Source organism: Leptopilina boulardi, unplaced genomic scaffold (genome assembly GCF_019393585.1).
Source record: "Leptopilina boulardi isolate dan_hultmark-lab unplaced genomic scaffold, ZJU_Lbou_2.1 LbouV2_216, whole genome shotgun sequence".
NCBI classification, from domain to species: Eukaryota; Metazoa; Arthropoda; class Insecta; order Hymenoptera; family Figitidae; genus Leptopilina; species Leptopilina boulardi.
In genome coordinates this window covers 1,502,166-1,516,467 of record NW_026137770.1, presented here as the reverse complement: position 1 = coordinate 1,516,467, position 14,302 = coordinate 1,502,166, and the positions used below count along the sequence as shown (strand labels likewise).

Here is a 14,302-nt window from a genome sequence, read left to right as displayed (position 1 = left end):
ATTTCCGATGTTAAAATTTTAAAAAATTTGTTAAATATAAATTTAATAAAAATAGTATTTAATATTTTTTAAAAATTTAAATAGGAGGGGGGGGGGTTGGCGCGCGGGGAGCGAAGCCTCCCTAGTATATATATATATAATATATATTTTATATATTTTATATAATATTATATGATATATGTAGAGGTATACTTAGAAGAGGGGTACAGGTACGAACAGGTACTCACGTAAATATTGTACAGTCGCATGTGATAAGAAACGCAAAGTTGAACGACCCGAAAAAATCTACTTTTCTTGTATATTCTGAATCGAGAAATTAGAGCATTATACTCTTCTATCAACTATATATTACACTCCTACGAATTAAAGACCATAAGCAGACGTCTAAATTCTTTGCATTCTAGGAGAACTTGAAACAAAAATTTTCTCTTCATTATCATTAGAAATTCTATGTTCTGAATGAAGAAAAAAAAATTACATCACTTTTACAAAATTATTTACTTTAACACATATAAATACCTTTTACTCAAAAATGAATAAAGATTATTTGAATGAAAACCAAAGCTTGAAATAGAATCGGAAATGAATTGCAGATTATAAAATATATCCCAAAGATCAATATTAAATACTAAGAATATTATACGCAAAACACAAGGTCAATTATTTTTGATTTAAAAATTTCATCAAAAATATATTTGTTAATGCTACTTAACTAGTAATCAATTATTTTATATATTGTAAAACTTTGTTAATTGATTTTTTTCATACTAAGCCTATAACTATTTTCACTAATTTAAATTCATAAATTATATATCTAATCGTTTGAAAATTTTATAAGATATGACAATTATAAAAAAATTAATGAAATTCACATTTGATAACAAATGAATTTCAGGAGTGATTTAAAAGGGATTCAAAAATAGGCTTATGCTTTCCGTTGCATGACGCAAAAAGGAAATTGCTTCGTTGATGCCAGTTAAAATCTTTATCTGAATCGATTGGGCGTTTTTTTTTCTTTTTTTTAATGCATCAACCATATATACGTTTTCATGTAAGTGCATGTGTTTGTACGTGCACCTGAATATTTCTATGTCCCGATACCAACAGAAAGCTATCAGCAATTGGTTTTCCTGACTTGGTCGCCATTTGCACGTGCCTGGATTTCTATTCAAGGTGAATCACAAAATACAAACTACGAGCATTGGATAATATATCTTCTATCCGATAAGGAGTTATTGCAGTTTCCATTTTCCTTTTTATGGTCGATGTGAAATAATGAAAACTTAGACGAAATTAGATACCTATACATTCCCAGTGGCACAAATATATGAGAAAGAAAATTATAAATATTTTAGTTTTGAGAGTTATATTATGTTCGTGAATTCTCTAAGAGAAGAGAAATTGGAACAAAGTTATTGAACAAAAATTCTCTACCTATACTATTAGAAATAGAAAATCTAGCTTAACATTTTGTTTTTTTTTTCTTGCAGAAAGCTCACACTCAAAATCTGATAAATGATAATTTCACTGATTTCAATTTATTGAATGTGACTTCTCACAATTTCAATCAGTAATGAAAAAGAAGCTTTGTCTGGAAATCTTTCTTTTCGTTTACAATATTATTTGTATTTTATAAAAAATACTCTTCGTGAATAAAACAATAATTATTCAATGTATTTTTTAACTATATAAAATAAATTAACATAATATAAATACATAAAGTAACGTAAAACTCAAATTTATTCAAAAGAATAAATCGATTTCATACCGCGTTAAAAAAAAACATAATTTAACTCCATTAAAAATAATAGCGCGAGCGTATTATTTAGCAGCATTAAAAATTTAATCTCATATAAGCTTTTTTCCACAACACTGCGAAAATATGAAATTCAATTAATAATAATTTAATAAATGTAAAGTGAGTGCATACAGAATTCTATAACAGGGTGAAGATGGTACAAGACCAAGATTCAAACTCATTAGTTAATTAAATTCAGTGAGTGCACTATACAGATAAGGAGTGAAGACTTTTGTTTACATTGGAGCTAATTGTGCATAATATTCAATCGATGCAAGACGAAATATAATGAATTATTGATAAAATAGCAAGTTTTTGTGCTAAATAAAGTTCATCGTTTTTAAATTCTCAAGGTGTTAATGCATAATATATAGTATAATTTCCGTTAAACTTCCATTAAACATATGAGGCAAAATTCCTGAAATGTCCGAACAAAAAATTAAAAGTTCTCGAATTTAATCTATACTTTTCTAAAATGTTGTTATTGTTGGTGAAAGTCTAAAAATCAATTATTATTGAATTTAATAAAATAGTTTTTGAATTACAACGTTTTTAATTTTTGACTTTTGAAAAAAAAATTTTTTTTCAATGTACAATATTTATAAGTAGAATGCATAAAAGTTAACATATATATAATGATTTTTAAAGCTTTTTTGACGAGCTACACGCTGTTGATAAAATTTTTTTTTTTTAAATAACATTTGACCTTGAAATTCAAGGTCAAAATGTTAATTTACGTTTATCTCAAAATCGGATTTTTTAAAATTATTTTTAACTATCTCAATGGAAAGCTTGACTAATTTCCTACAAAACATGTAATTTTCAGAGTGGGATCTTTTAAAGTTTTTGAGTTATTAATTAATTAATTAATTAATGTTTATAACAAATGAAATATTTTACAAACGAATAAAGTTACCGTAATTCTGAAGTTAGTAATTGAAAGTTAACGTAATTCCGCATCCAACGAGCCCTATATGAAGTATTTTGGATAAGTAGATTGTTAATAAACAATTAGTTAACATTGCAATTGTTTATTAACAATCTACTTATCCAAAATACTTCATATAGGGCTCGTTGGATGCGGAATTACGTTAACTTTCAATTACTAACTTCAGAATTACGGTAACTTTATTCGTTTGTAAAATATTTCATTTGTTATAAACATTAATTAATTAATTAATTAATAACTCAAAAACTTTAAAAGATCCCACTCTGAAAATTACATGTTTTGTAGGAAATTAGTCAAGCTTTCCATTGAGATAGTTAAAAATAATTTTAAAAAATCCGATTTTGAGATAAACGTAAATTAACATTTTGACCTTGAATTTCAAGGTCAAATGTTATTTAAAAAAAAAAAATTTTATCAACAGCGTGTAGCTCGTCAAAAAAGCTTTAAAAATCATTATATATATGTTAACTTTTATGCATTCTACTTATAAATATTGTACATTGAAAAAAAATTTTTTTTTCAAAAGTCAAAAATTAAAAACGTTGTAATTCAAAAACTATTTTATTAAATTCAATAATAATTGATTTTTAGACTTTCACCAACAATAACAACATTTTAGAAAAGTATGGATTAAATTCGAGAACTTTTAATTTTTTGTTCGGACATTTCAGAAATTTTGCCTCATATAGGATAAGTCCAGGATAGATAGCCAACTCAAATATTTTCCAGAATTTGTTACTAAAAGTCACTTATTATCGATATTCTCACTTGATTTAATTGCAGAATGTAAATAATTGCAAAAAATATGTCAAAAAAATGTTGTATGGAATACCGTAAAATGTGAATTTTTTTGATTTTTTGAACAGTAGACGATATAAGCTTTGTAATAATCTAGAAATTAGACACTAATTTTTTTATTTATTTAAATAATATATGTAACTTTCTGTCTTATGCATGATTACAAAATTTTTATTACAATTATTGAAAATTGGATTCACTCTAATGTTTGTCATCTTTGACTCGATGAATATTATTCTCAATTTAATAACATAATGTTCGTAAATTGTTTTTAGAAGAAGAGAAAAGCTCTATAAATTATTTTAAAGCATAATCTGCAGTAAATCAAAAAGCCAAAATTAAATTAAACCATTGGCCAGCTGTCCCAGACACCTCTGGGATTGTTATCATCGCAATATTTTAAATATTTTTTTGTTTTTTTAAAGTATAATGTTAACTGTTTAATTAGCAATAAAAATTAATAAATAAACTGCTTCCGTTTTATTTTTACGGATATTTAAAAAAAAGTATGGCCATCTTTCCTGGACAATTTTGGTTCTTGTAACCAAATTTTGGTTGGCTGAAACAAAGTCGCAGAGTTATTTCAACCAAACATTTGGTTAGGCCAACAAAATTATTTGGTTGAACAGTTTTAAATTCCAACCAAAATTCGGTTACGACAACAAAATAATTTGGTTAACACAACAAAATAGTTTGGTCTAAAAAACCAAATGATCGGTTGTTGTCCTAACCAAAATTTGGTTGCGATAACCAAATAATTTGATTCGTTCTCAGCTTATAGCTTAAGAGAACTGTTAGTTTAAATCTCTTGCAAGGATAGGTAGTCTAGTATTTAAAGCACCCGACCTTCAGTTTTGAAACAGGTTCGATCCCAGGCGGAGATGAGATTTTTCAAAGTCCACAAATATTTCAATTGGATAAATATAAATTCAATGTCAAATTGATAATAAATAAATAATGAAATAAATAAAAAAGATAAAAAGAAAAGAAATAAGGTAGAATAAAATTTTTAATTTTACAAAAAAAACTGTTTGTTTGATCAACCAAACATTTTTGTTGATCTACCAAAAAAAATTTGGTTGAGCTAACCAAATATGTTTGTTATGCCAACAAAAAAACTCAACCAAATTTTTTGGTTGACTCAAACAAATAGTTTGGTAGCTTAAATACCAACAAAATTTTTTTGTTGGCCCAACCAAATTTTTGTTGCTCTGACTAAACATTTTTCTCAGTGTAAATTGATCAATATCAATAAATGTAGGGTTAAATTTCATTCATTAAAAACAAATTGTTAATTCCAATTCAAAACAGAAAAAAATTTTCAACAACTTTTCTCTTAAAATATTTAAAGTGATCTGAAATTTTGTGAAAAAACCTAAAATATGCTCTCTAAATTTGAATCAGTGAGATTTCATTGATTCAAATTTAGAGAGTGATTAGGAATGGCTGTTATGTGCAAAAATAGAAATATCAGTTGAATTAACTATATTATTAAATAGTTGGAAAATGTTAGAAAATGTGAGGTTATAAATGTTACTGTTTGGATTTTTTAACGATTTCCAAGTATTTATTAATAATTAATTCAACAAATATTGCTATTTCCGCACATAACAGCCGTTCCTAACCATTATCACAAAATTTCAGATCAATTCTTTTAATATTTCACCAGAAGAATTAAATATATTGAGAAAATAAATGAATGATAAATTCAAAAAAAATGTTCCATTACAGTGAATCGAATTGAAGTTTAAAAATTTATGTGAAAATGGAGATAATTTTTGAAGGATCACAGGTGCGCGACAGTCGAAGGGACTGTAACCTCGTAACGAGACTCGACATTTTGCTGGGATGGTATGCAAGGACTATTTTCGGCCTGCAGCTAAAATAGCTGAGCTTAAACTTCTGCTAGACACTGTCAGAGCTAGCGGGTCGCAAGGGAATTAGGTCAGAATTTCGACGACGTCGACGATGATGATGATGAAGAAAAGACGAAGACAAACTACTTGCAGTAAAGTTTTACTCTCTCTCTCTCTCTCTCTCTCCCCCTTTCTCTTTCAAGTATATAAGGGTAGCAAACCTCCTTTTTCTTAACTATCTCCAAACAGAGCACACAAGCTTTGATGTTTTCTCAGGTATTTAAACTAAAAAGAACTTCCTTTCTAATTTATACGAATGCGGATATTTCTTTTAAAATATTACTCCACATTTTGTAAAAATATATATTTTTTTCACATATAGTTCTTTTTTTGCAAAAAAAAATTGCAAAAACAGTAGAATATCGTTAGTTCTTCATGAATGAAGGTGAAAAGAAAAGTAGAGAGTAAAAGAAAAAAATCGTTTCCAGAAAAACGATTTGTTTATTTTTTTTTTAACGAATATATGACAAAGTAGCGCATACACACATGAGGTATGTTGTGTTTAGAATTGAATCATAAGAAAAAACTTGAAAAGAAATGAAGTGGTGCAACGACACGAAGCAATCATTTCACAAAGCGTCAAAGCATGGCTGTTGAGACAGCCGTTGCACCGGCTAAATTTAAATATAAGTCGCATTGCATAACCTGGCACGAATGAAGCACCCATAGAAGAAGAAGAAGAAGAAGAAGATGATGAAGACGAAAGAGAAAGATAAACCAAATGACGATAGGGCGAGATTTCATCGTTATTTTCTCTATGTGAGAGATTTTTGCGATAAAATCCAATGTTCACTATATTGAAAACATTCTAATCATGAATGTTAAGCATCTGAAAAACTCTTTTCAACTCATAATGTTATAATAATCCTGTGTTAACGACACTGTATGAAATTTATTCCACCTTTCAATACACAAATTTTAAAGAAATTGAAATCTCCATTAAATACTATTCTTAAGTTTATATAAGATTTATTATTTTTAACTATTCAAAAATGAAAAAAAATAATTTATCATTAAGCTTACAAATTTTTTTTTTCAAATATTTTTCCTCTCATATAAGAAAAAAGGAGACGAGAAAATTTTAATGAAATCATAGATTTAGAGGAGAAGGAAACTCAATCATCATCGAACAGAGGCAGAAAATTGCTGCTTGAACTAAAACATTCCGCGACCTACGCCAGCGAAGCTCAATCGATTTACCCAAAGCCCCAGCAGTTATATCGCATCTACTTAAAATAAGTGAAACTTGAACTCTTCAAGGAACCATCCGATTGCTAGATTATGATTTAAGTTTCCCTTCAATTACAGTTCGAACCTAGAGGCGATCGATTTAAACTATCACATTAACGTTCATTGAAGCTGAATTATCTTCTTATTGATTTAAAAGATACTGCAAAAGAGAATCCTTTTATAGAGATTTGCTGAATATTTTCTCTCTTTGATGTTGTATGATTATATTTTAAAAATTTTACAACAAAATTCAAATATAGTATCGTGTATAAAAGGAATGAAAGAAAAATCAATTTTACCAACATTGAAATAAAAAATAAACAAATTTCTATGTCATGGCGAAAGGAGGTAATGAACTGAAGAGATTTAATCTCGTATATGAGCACCACGAAATTAAAATCAACCTCAAGGACATACTTAAATCGCTAAGAATTTCATGAAAAGCAGCATTCAATATATTTCTTAACATATACTATTTTCGCAATATTCATTCATAAATATTTATAGTTTTAAAACATCAATTAGAATTAAAACTCAAAATCCTTAGAGAAAAATTTTTGATACAATAATTTTAATTTTGATTTTGATTTTGATTTAAAAGATTTTGATACAAGTTCAATGTTAAAAAAAAAATTGCAAAGATTCTTTATACACAATAAGAAAGTCATTCTTGGTTTTTTAAATGATATTTCATGGTCAATACACTTGAAAGTATAAAGCATTCAATCAAAATCTTGGCAAGAAACCAAGTAATCTATGAATGTCCAAATGAAAATCAAAAAATAAAACAATACAAGATTTTCTTGACATTTAACTTTAAACTTTACCCAAGAAATTTTGTATTTTTCACAAAAAAAAAAATGAAATATTATAAAAAATAAACGTGTAATTTGTCAAAATACTAATCGACTAGTTGTTTGTCAGTTCTGTAATTTATATACATAAATTCTCATATTTTGAATATTGTGACAAAATTTTTTTGAAAACATATTCTTCTATTATACAAACGCATAATATAAAAATTATTATTTTTTATGCAAGAGAATAATATTAAATCAATACTATTCATATACATATATATACATATATATACATATATGAGGTATTTTACGTGTAATGTCCTGAGTTAAAAAATTGATTTCTCGAAAAAAAGTGAAACTTGGGGACATAAAATCTTTGACATTTAATATCTCGAAAACAAAAAAAATCGGCATTCTGAAAATTTAAATACAGATCGGAAAAAACCTCAGCTTTCGTATGCAATTATTTATTTAAAAAAAAAAGCATCGATTTTAGTGAAAATAGCAAATTTATGTTTAATTATAGAAAATCAAGGTCAAAATTCAAAAATTTTAAAAAACAAAATTCACCATTGGAAAGATAAAAAAAAACCTTCAAAAAACATACCTGCCAAAATTTTTTTTATTGCATTTATAGACAGAAAAAATTTAAATAGTAGGCGGTGTCAGGGAAAATTGATAAAATTGACCCCCCCCAAAATTTCGAAAAAGTCAAAAAATTTTTTGGGGATATTTTACTATCAGGTAGGACAACAATTTCCCCAAGTTTCACTTTTTTTTCGAGAAATCAATTTTTTAACTCAGGACATTACACGTAAAATACCTCATATAGAAAAAGTATAAGTTAATCGGTCAAGGAAAGATACAAAAATTTGATAAAATGCTAAGTTGATTATAGATAATAATAATACGAACGAAATTGCGGATGAAAATAAAAAGAAAACGCGTTTCACCAGTAAAAGAGAGAGAGAGAGAATAATAAATTAAATACTCGGAATATTTTATTTCTCTGGAAATAAAATGAACTACATGACAAAAATCCAATTCCTCCTTATGAAAATGAAATTGTGCATGAATGGGAAATTATTTCTTTTTTACCGAAAATATATATTTCTGTACTTCATTAACAAGATAAACAGTGATATGTCTACACAAATGTTTTATGAATGAACTCATATAAGTGAAGATAACATATCTGAACAAATACTCATCCATAAAAGGGTCAATTAGAAAAAGATTTAGGTCGAGAGCAATATATATATAATATATTTCGGAACAATCAGGTATAAATTCAAAATCAATTCAACATATAACATTTTTTAATAAAAATTCTGTGATAAACAATATGTTTAAAAAACATTTGTAATCTTAAAAGATTATTAATATTTATATAATTGTTTATTTTTAGTAGGTAAATGATGTTAACCAGTATTTGGCCTAATGGCTTAATTATATTTTGTTCTTAAAATTTATAATTATAATCTTTGTAGATCTGATGAGGATGCAGTATACTGTATCGAAACGCGTCATATGATTTTAAGAACAAAATATAATTAAGCCATTAGGCCAAATACTGGTTACCATCATTTACCTACTAAATTAAATTATATGGCTTTTCAAAATTACTAAATTGTTTATTTTTAAAATAATTCTGAATCAATTAAAAAATACACGGAGAAAAAGAAAAAGTAATTTTTACTACTTTCAGAGTAAAACTGGACCAACTCGAAGTTTCTGCGCATCTCTGGCAATTTTTACTCCAAAAATAGTAAAATTTATTATTTCTGTAGTAAATTTTACTGTTTCCGTAGTAAGTTTTACTATTTCTAGAGTAAATTTTACTATTTTTGGAGTAAAAATTGCCAGAGATGCGCAGAAACTTCGAGTTGGTCCAGTTTTACTCTGAAAGTAGTAAAAGTTACTTTATAAAAGAAATCTTTTTTCTCCGTGTATATATTCTCGTCTACCTACATGTGGCAAATTTGAAAATATTAAAAGATAATTTCCATACTTATAAGTCTTGGTAAATTTTTTCATGTAATTAAAAAAATAAAATTATTAAATGTACATTTTTCTAAATTAAATTGTTTTAGTTGAATGAATTCAGGAAAGTTAAAATTAAACAAAACAATAGAATTTCTAAAAGAAATTTAAAAATTAATTTTTTTTGGGATGACCAATAAGATTATAGATTAAACATCTAACTGCCCCACGTGAAAATATTCCCGGGAATCACCCAGGAAACTCTTGGGAATATTTTCACATGGATGAGATTTACTGCATTTATGTTAATTTTAAATAAAAAAAACGCCGAATGATTTAATGATTCAATGATAATTAAATGATTGAATTATCAAAATTCAAGAAAATAAGATATTTATCTTTCTAATATATATATATATATATATATATATATATATAGACACAAATTCAAAAGTATTTACAGGTAAATATTTAATTTTTATTAATAACTTTTAACCTTATTAACAGTTATTATTTATTAAAATTTAAAAAACTTTTAATATTCCCTCCAATGCTTATAATAAATTAATAATCATTGAAATTTAATAATTAGTAATATTAATAATTAATACACTGAAAGAAAATATTTAACTAATTTCAATAAGTTTAGTAGAAATTTGAGTAAATATTTTGCAATTTAGGGTTAACGTATCAAAATGTGAAATATTGATGTAAAAATTATTAGAGTTCTGAAAATATATTTCAATCCTTATATATATATATATATATATTTTAGTAAATATTTACAAACTTCAATATAATTTTTAGTAATTTTAATAAATCTTTTTCGTGAATTAGTATTTTTTTATATTAATTTTTTCTATTTTTGCACGTTTTCCTTAAATTGTAACATATTTACTAAAATTTCTACTCTATTTATGTAAATTTCTTATATATTTTCTTTGAGTGTAATAATTTTTAATCTTTTAAAATATTCATAATTTATTATCTTATTGGGATAAAATAATTATGAAATTTTAGTGAATGTTTTACATCTATATCTTAGAATTTACATACAAATTTATTAAACGACTTAAGAAAACTGTACTAAAAAGCAAAATAACGAAAATCCGGTCATTGATTATTCACATTAATAAGAATTTACAGTCATTTTTCATTTAAGAATAAGTAAAAAAAGAAAATTCTTACTAATGTGAATTAATGACCCACTGTTCAATAATTTAATTTTTAAGAGTTACCGCAAATTAAAAAATCTGGTAAAAAAATATATATTTACGATTATTTAAAAACTGTCTAAAAGTAGGTAACAGTATTATTAGTTTTCAATTAACTTAATTGAGCGAAAAATTAATTCATTAATGTGGAAAATCTGTAATATAGAATAACATCATCATATTTCCAATAAGCTTTAAATGTAAATTTCCAAAAATTTAATATGTATATTGTTTATACATAAGATAAAAATCCACATATTCGTTTGTACTGAAAAAAAATGTTAAACATATATATATAAGTACAACTAGCAATCAATTGGCATATTTACGTCAGTGGTTCATTAATGTTATATTGAATGTATAATCGGCATTTAGTTTTCAAATGTTCTACATACGTAATACAGTTCACCTCGTATAATGAACTCGCACGCATTCTTTTCCATCAAATTACGCAATACGCATACAATTGCAAGTACAACCCCACTTAGCGAGCTGACTCGCTGCAATACAAGTGTCCTTGAACTTCTCGACTTTAATAATTTCAATCTATTTTTAATATGCTGGACATATTTACTGTATTGTAAATTATTTGAATTTTCAGAAAAAAAAATTAAACAAACCCTATTTTACAAACAAGAACACTAAAGGAGGCATTTTCTTTTCTATCCTATTACAACTAACCTGCTGATAGGGTGGAAGTTGCATGAGATCTCGTTCATCTGCAGATGTGACCTCGAACGTGGGTGTTGGTTGAGGTGGATATAAATTGCCCTTTCCAGGATAGGATGTGCTTCTTCGAAATTTCACTGGACTTATACTCGATGGATGACCCGTGGGAACAGGATGGCCGGGAAATGTTGGACTTGGCTTCCTGTTTTGTAGACCCGCTGCTGCAGCAACGGCAGCTGCAGCATGTAAAGACGAATGTAAAGGTGGTAGATTTGGTACAGATCTGCCACGACTCCAAGGTGATAATGCAGGAGTTTGAGCAGCAGCTTGAGGTCCACTACCCCATTGTTGTGGTGCTTGTGGACCTCCTGACCAGGCAGCGTAACCTTTCCCCTGTAAATAGACACCAGGGTGAGATGATTGCTGTTGTTGTTGCTGCTGCTGTTGTTGCTGTTGTTGTTGTTGTTGTTGAACGGACGGTGTTGGCAGACCATGCCTGCTACTTGGAGCTGCATTTCCATGTTGTGGAAAATTATGACTAGCTGTGATTGCACGTCGTCCAGTGGCACTGGAACCAGCAAAGAGGCCGGTACCACTAGTTGGAAAATTTTGAAACGAAGCGATGGATCCATTTACTGGAAGTGAGTGCAAACTGGAGTCATCTGGAGCAGCCCAGAGGCTTGGTACCCTCACCGGATCTGAGAAACCTTGTAAACTCGAAGTGGTATTGCAGGACAAATCCTTGTCAGGAGATGTGACATTCTGTGTTATGCTGATATTGTCAACATCCACTGAATCCTTTGATTTGTCCTGTCCAATTGTCTGATCTAAGACACCACCAGGTGAGAGTGGAGCAGTTTTCGCCGAACTCTGCTTCTCGATGAGCAAGTCGTCTTGCATTGTTGTTGTTGTGACAGTAATGGTTGCACTAGTGGAACTTACGGTGAATGGTTTGTTGGTGGGACCACAATTATTGGAAAAAAGACTTGCCGCACCAAAGTCCCCCATAAATCGTAAGCTAAGCGATTGTGAATTACTTGAAATCGGGTCACTATATGCTGATGAAATTTCACCTCGTGTCGGAGTGTGAATGTCACCAGGGGGTATTTCACCAACGTCAACGTCGTGTTGAGCTCGCGAGGCCACTATCGATCCACGCCACGCTCATCAAGACACGCACCAAAAACCCCGGAAGACCAAGAGGTTAGGGGGTTTCTAATTTGTTATCAATAATATTTTTCAAAATTGTGATATTGCCTCGCACACTAATCACTTTCTCGTTTCAATAAATACTAACGGATTATCCCAGTTGTTAATTGTGTCGGGTCATTAGAATAGAAACGATCATACATCATCTTCCTGATTGTCGATTCAAAGTCTTGAGTAATATTTACTTTTTTTTGCACACTCACTAGTCTTACTACGTTTATCAGACCTATAGAGAAGGGTTGCCCTCTTAAAGGAGTGTTACTTTATCACTAGTTAGCCCTACTTACCCCGCACGATGATTCCAATTTATTGAAAACAAATCGACACTCGCGATCGGCACCGTCGAACACGGTTCACCAAAAAAATATAATAATATTTGTTGAGAAAAGAAACCACGATACACTACGAATTCACGATATATCTGATGACACCAGGAAGTAAGGAAGGTCAGGGACGGTAAAGGGTAAATCTAAGGATTTCTACAACTCGAATGAGTCCAGGTGAGTTTTGATGAAATGATGTCCTCCCACCTCCACCGACCTCCACCACCACACTCCAGTTTAACGTATCTTCCTCGTGATGTAGAGCATTTCCACAACGGCTCGCTTGGGGTGGCGTGACCTGGAATAGCCGTTGTCGGTACTATCCTCAAGTCTGCAGTTACTCGGAGCTTGTCCCAGGTTGTTCTCTCCCCTCGGAGTCCTTGCTTCGCGCAGGATCAGCACTTCCGTCAGGAGAGTGGAGGCTATCGTTCAGCGAGCCGTGACGACAATATATACGTTTTGAGGAGGCGCGCGTTTCTACGTGTTTGTGGTTTCGGGATTCGAGTGTGTCTCGATAACGTTGGTGTGTGTTCGCGTGCGTGTTCGTATCTTGTTGAACGTGTCTTAAGGCGTCGACGTGCGGTTCGTGCGTGGTGCCGACTTTTGGAACACTGCGAGTGTAGCCCGTGCCAGGCCAAACCAACCGGAGTCTCCACGTAGCCGTGCTTGCTCGGTGAACTTCGGTCGTTGCGACGCGCGTCGTCGTCGTCGAACCCCACGCAAGCGCCCTCGAGCTCCACCACCTCGACCTAGTACTCACGTCGTCGTCGTCGTCGACGTAGTCGTCATCATTATCGTCAACAACCCATCGATGCAACACAAACCACTTTCCCCTCTCTGTATTATGCTCCAAACTTAATCACCGTCCTTCCTCAACTTATTGTTTTTGGAAAAAGCACGTGGAGTGTGACAGTCCAGGGGTTGAAAACCGATGAATGTGTATACACTTTTCGCAAATAGAATTTATTTATTGGTCCAAATTCCTAGCATCATCGACTTGAAATGATAACAACACACACATACACAGTAGATAGAGGCGACAAAAATAGCAGTAACCTTGTTTCCGCTTATCGCGTAAACGTCATTCTTATCAGTGGGACTGTTCGAATAATCGTACGACTTTTGATGAAAAGTATCATAGCGTTTTAACTATAAGGCTGACAATGCAAAATACTCATTTTCGAACAGGTTGAAAACAAGTAGTTTTAACGTTAACATATATCGAAAAGATATCAATCAATGATATAACCATAATCGTAAATGGATTAGATTCAGTAGCTAACTGCTTTGAAAATAGATTACTATCATGGAAATAAATGGTACTTTAGTCAAATATTGAAAATTCGAATATATGTTTTAAATTCTCATTATAAAAAAGTGAGCAAGTCACTAAATAACTCATTTCTTTATTCG

At 29.8% G+C, this 14,302-nt stretch overlaps 1 protein-coding gene across 4 annotated transcripts in view; it reads right to left on the bottom strand.

Moving 5' to 3' along the window:
* The window catches only part of LOC127279367 (cytoplasmic polyadenylation element-binding protein 2), a 367,840-nt gene extending 354,233 nt beyond the window's left edge, over positions 1 to 13,607 (bottom strand). Inside the window, exon 1 of one of the 4 annotated variants that reach the window (XM_051301677.1) lies at positions 11,370 to 13,607. In XM_051301677.1, coding sequence (XP_051157634.1) covers positions 11,370 to 12,365 — 996 coding nt within the window. In that variant the 5' untranslated portion in view covers positions 12,366 to 13,607. The remainder of the gene's footprint in view (positions 1 to 11,369) is intronic. The other 3 variants (XM_051301681.1, XM_051301678.1, XM_051301680.1) reach the window with 3 other exon arrangements.
* Positions 13,608 to 14,302: the final 695 nt, after the last annotated feature.